General features: G+C 38.3%; 1 protein-coding gene across 1 annotated transcript in view; it reads left to right on the forward strand.

Moving 5' to 3' along the window:
* Window positions 1–1789, forward strand: part of LOC119585392 (O-glucosyltransferase rumi homolog) — a 3136-nt gene that overhangs the window by 638 nt on the left and 709 nt on the right. Inside the window, exons 2-4 of the mRNA XM_037934055.1 lie at window positions 242–411; window positions 1184–1292; window positions 1530–1762. Coding sequence (XP_037789983.1) covers window positions 242–411; window positions 1184–1292; window positions 1530–1762 — 512 coding nt within the window. The remainder of the gene's footprint in view (window positions 1–241; window positions 412–1183; window positions 1293–1529; window positions 1763–1789) is intronic.

Below are 1789 nucleotides of genomic sequence, written 5' to 3' on the forward strand. Positions count from 1 at the left end.
ATTAATCAATTTATTTATCTGTAAGGTGTTCACATTGGTATCATCTTCTTTCAAATCTGTATTGTTTGAGGCTTAGAGTCTTCTTTTCCGTGACTTGTTAATGAGGTCAGTATTTTATAAGGCAAAAATACTGTTCTTGTGTTTTAAATTTTTATTTGGTAGTGCTTTTTCTTAACATCATCATCATCCTCTTCTGAATTAGATTTATAGGTAATTCTCTCTTCCCCATTACCTTTTGTAGACTTCCACATACCTAGACATCACTTATCCTGCCTGGACCTTCTGGGAGGGGGGGCCCGCCATTGGTCTGTACCCCATGGGACTCGGCAGGTGGGACTTATTGCGAAAATCTCTCCGCACGGCCTCAGAAAAGTGGCCCTGGGAGGTCAAGGAGAGCAAGGGATTTTTCAGGTAAGTAAGGTGTTCTTTGACTTGTCCTTGATTAACATGTTGACAGTGCGGAGGACTGCATTTTGATAGCTCAGGCACAGTTTCACTTGGAAAATTTTTTGAAATTGAGCCAGAGGGAGAAGGAAGATGTTAGGAAGGTCCTTGGGTTTATATGGGAACCATTAGTTTATTTTAAGTTTAAAAGACAAGTTGAGTTACAGTAATCAAGGAGATGTACCTTTAGTGCCCTTAAAGGAGTTAGGCATCCAGAGAAATGGAATGAGAATATGTTGAAAGATATAGGAAATGCAGTGAGATGAAAAATATGTGTATATATTACATGACAGTCATACTTTAATCAGCTGTCAAGATTAAAACAGTGAATGTATTTTCTTTGTTAGGGAGAGTGATATTATGTTTATAAAGAGAGCATTATGGACAAGGAGAATACTAGGTAATTTTTCTCTTTCAAAATGGCAAAGAATTATGTTCTCAGTCATGTCAGACCCTTATGACAAAAAGTTTGTGTTAGGTTGTGCTTAAAATGAAGAATGCCTCAGTCTGTCATTTCCTTCAGAAGTTTGACACTTTAAAGCAGAAAAACTTCAGCATTTTCTTACATTATGTTTTTATCCATATTTCTGCTAATAAGCACTTCATGTAACTGTATTGATATTTATGAAGATGTTGCCTCCCCTCCTTTACATATGTTTTTACTTTGGTATGATTTAGTATTGGTTTTAAACAACAAGCATAACATTTAGATTCATTTAGACTTTTCCATACATAATAGGGGTTCCCGAACAAGTGCTGAGAGAGACCCTTTAGTCTACCTTTCCCGAGAAGAACCTGACCTCGTTGATGCTCAGTACACCAAGAACCAAGCCTGGAAATCAGATGCAGTAAGTTTGCACCCTCTCTTGCTGACTGAAGTTTTGTGCATGTGGGATTACAGGTATCATCACACAGATAAGTCAAGGTAAATGAGTCAGTGGAATTCCATTGAGTAAATGGGGAGATATAACTCCTCTGAATAATTCCAGTAGCCTGTGAATAATTTATGGATAACTCCTTTGTATCATATCAGGATAGCTATTTTATATGCAGAATTACTGGAATCTTCCTGTGTATTTTTTCAGGATACTCTTTATGCACCACCAGCAAGTGAAGTCCCTCTAGAAGACCACTGCCAGTACAAGTACCTGTTTAACTTCCGTGGGGTTGCAGCCAGCTTTAGGTTCAAGCACCTCTTCCTGTGTCATTCCCTTGTATTTCACAGCGGTGATGAGTGGATTGAGTTCTTCTACCCTAGGATGAAGCCATGGGTCCATTACATACCTGTCAGAGCAGAGGCATCCAAAGAGGAAATTAGGTATGCAATTTTGCTATTTAACCTCTA

This window comes from Penaeus monodon, chromosome 19 (genome assembly GCF_015228065.2).
Source record: "Penaeus monodon isolate SGIC_2016 chromosome 19, NSTDA_Pmon_1, whole genome shotgun sequence".
NCBI classification, from domain to species: Eukaryota; Metazoa; Arthropoda; class Malacostraca; order Decapoda; family Penaeidae; genus Penaeus; species Penaeus monodon.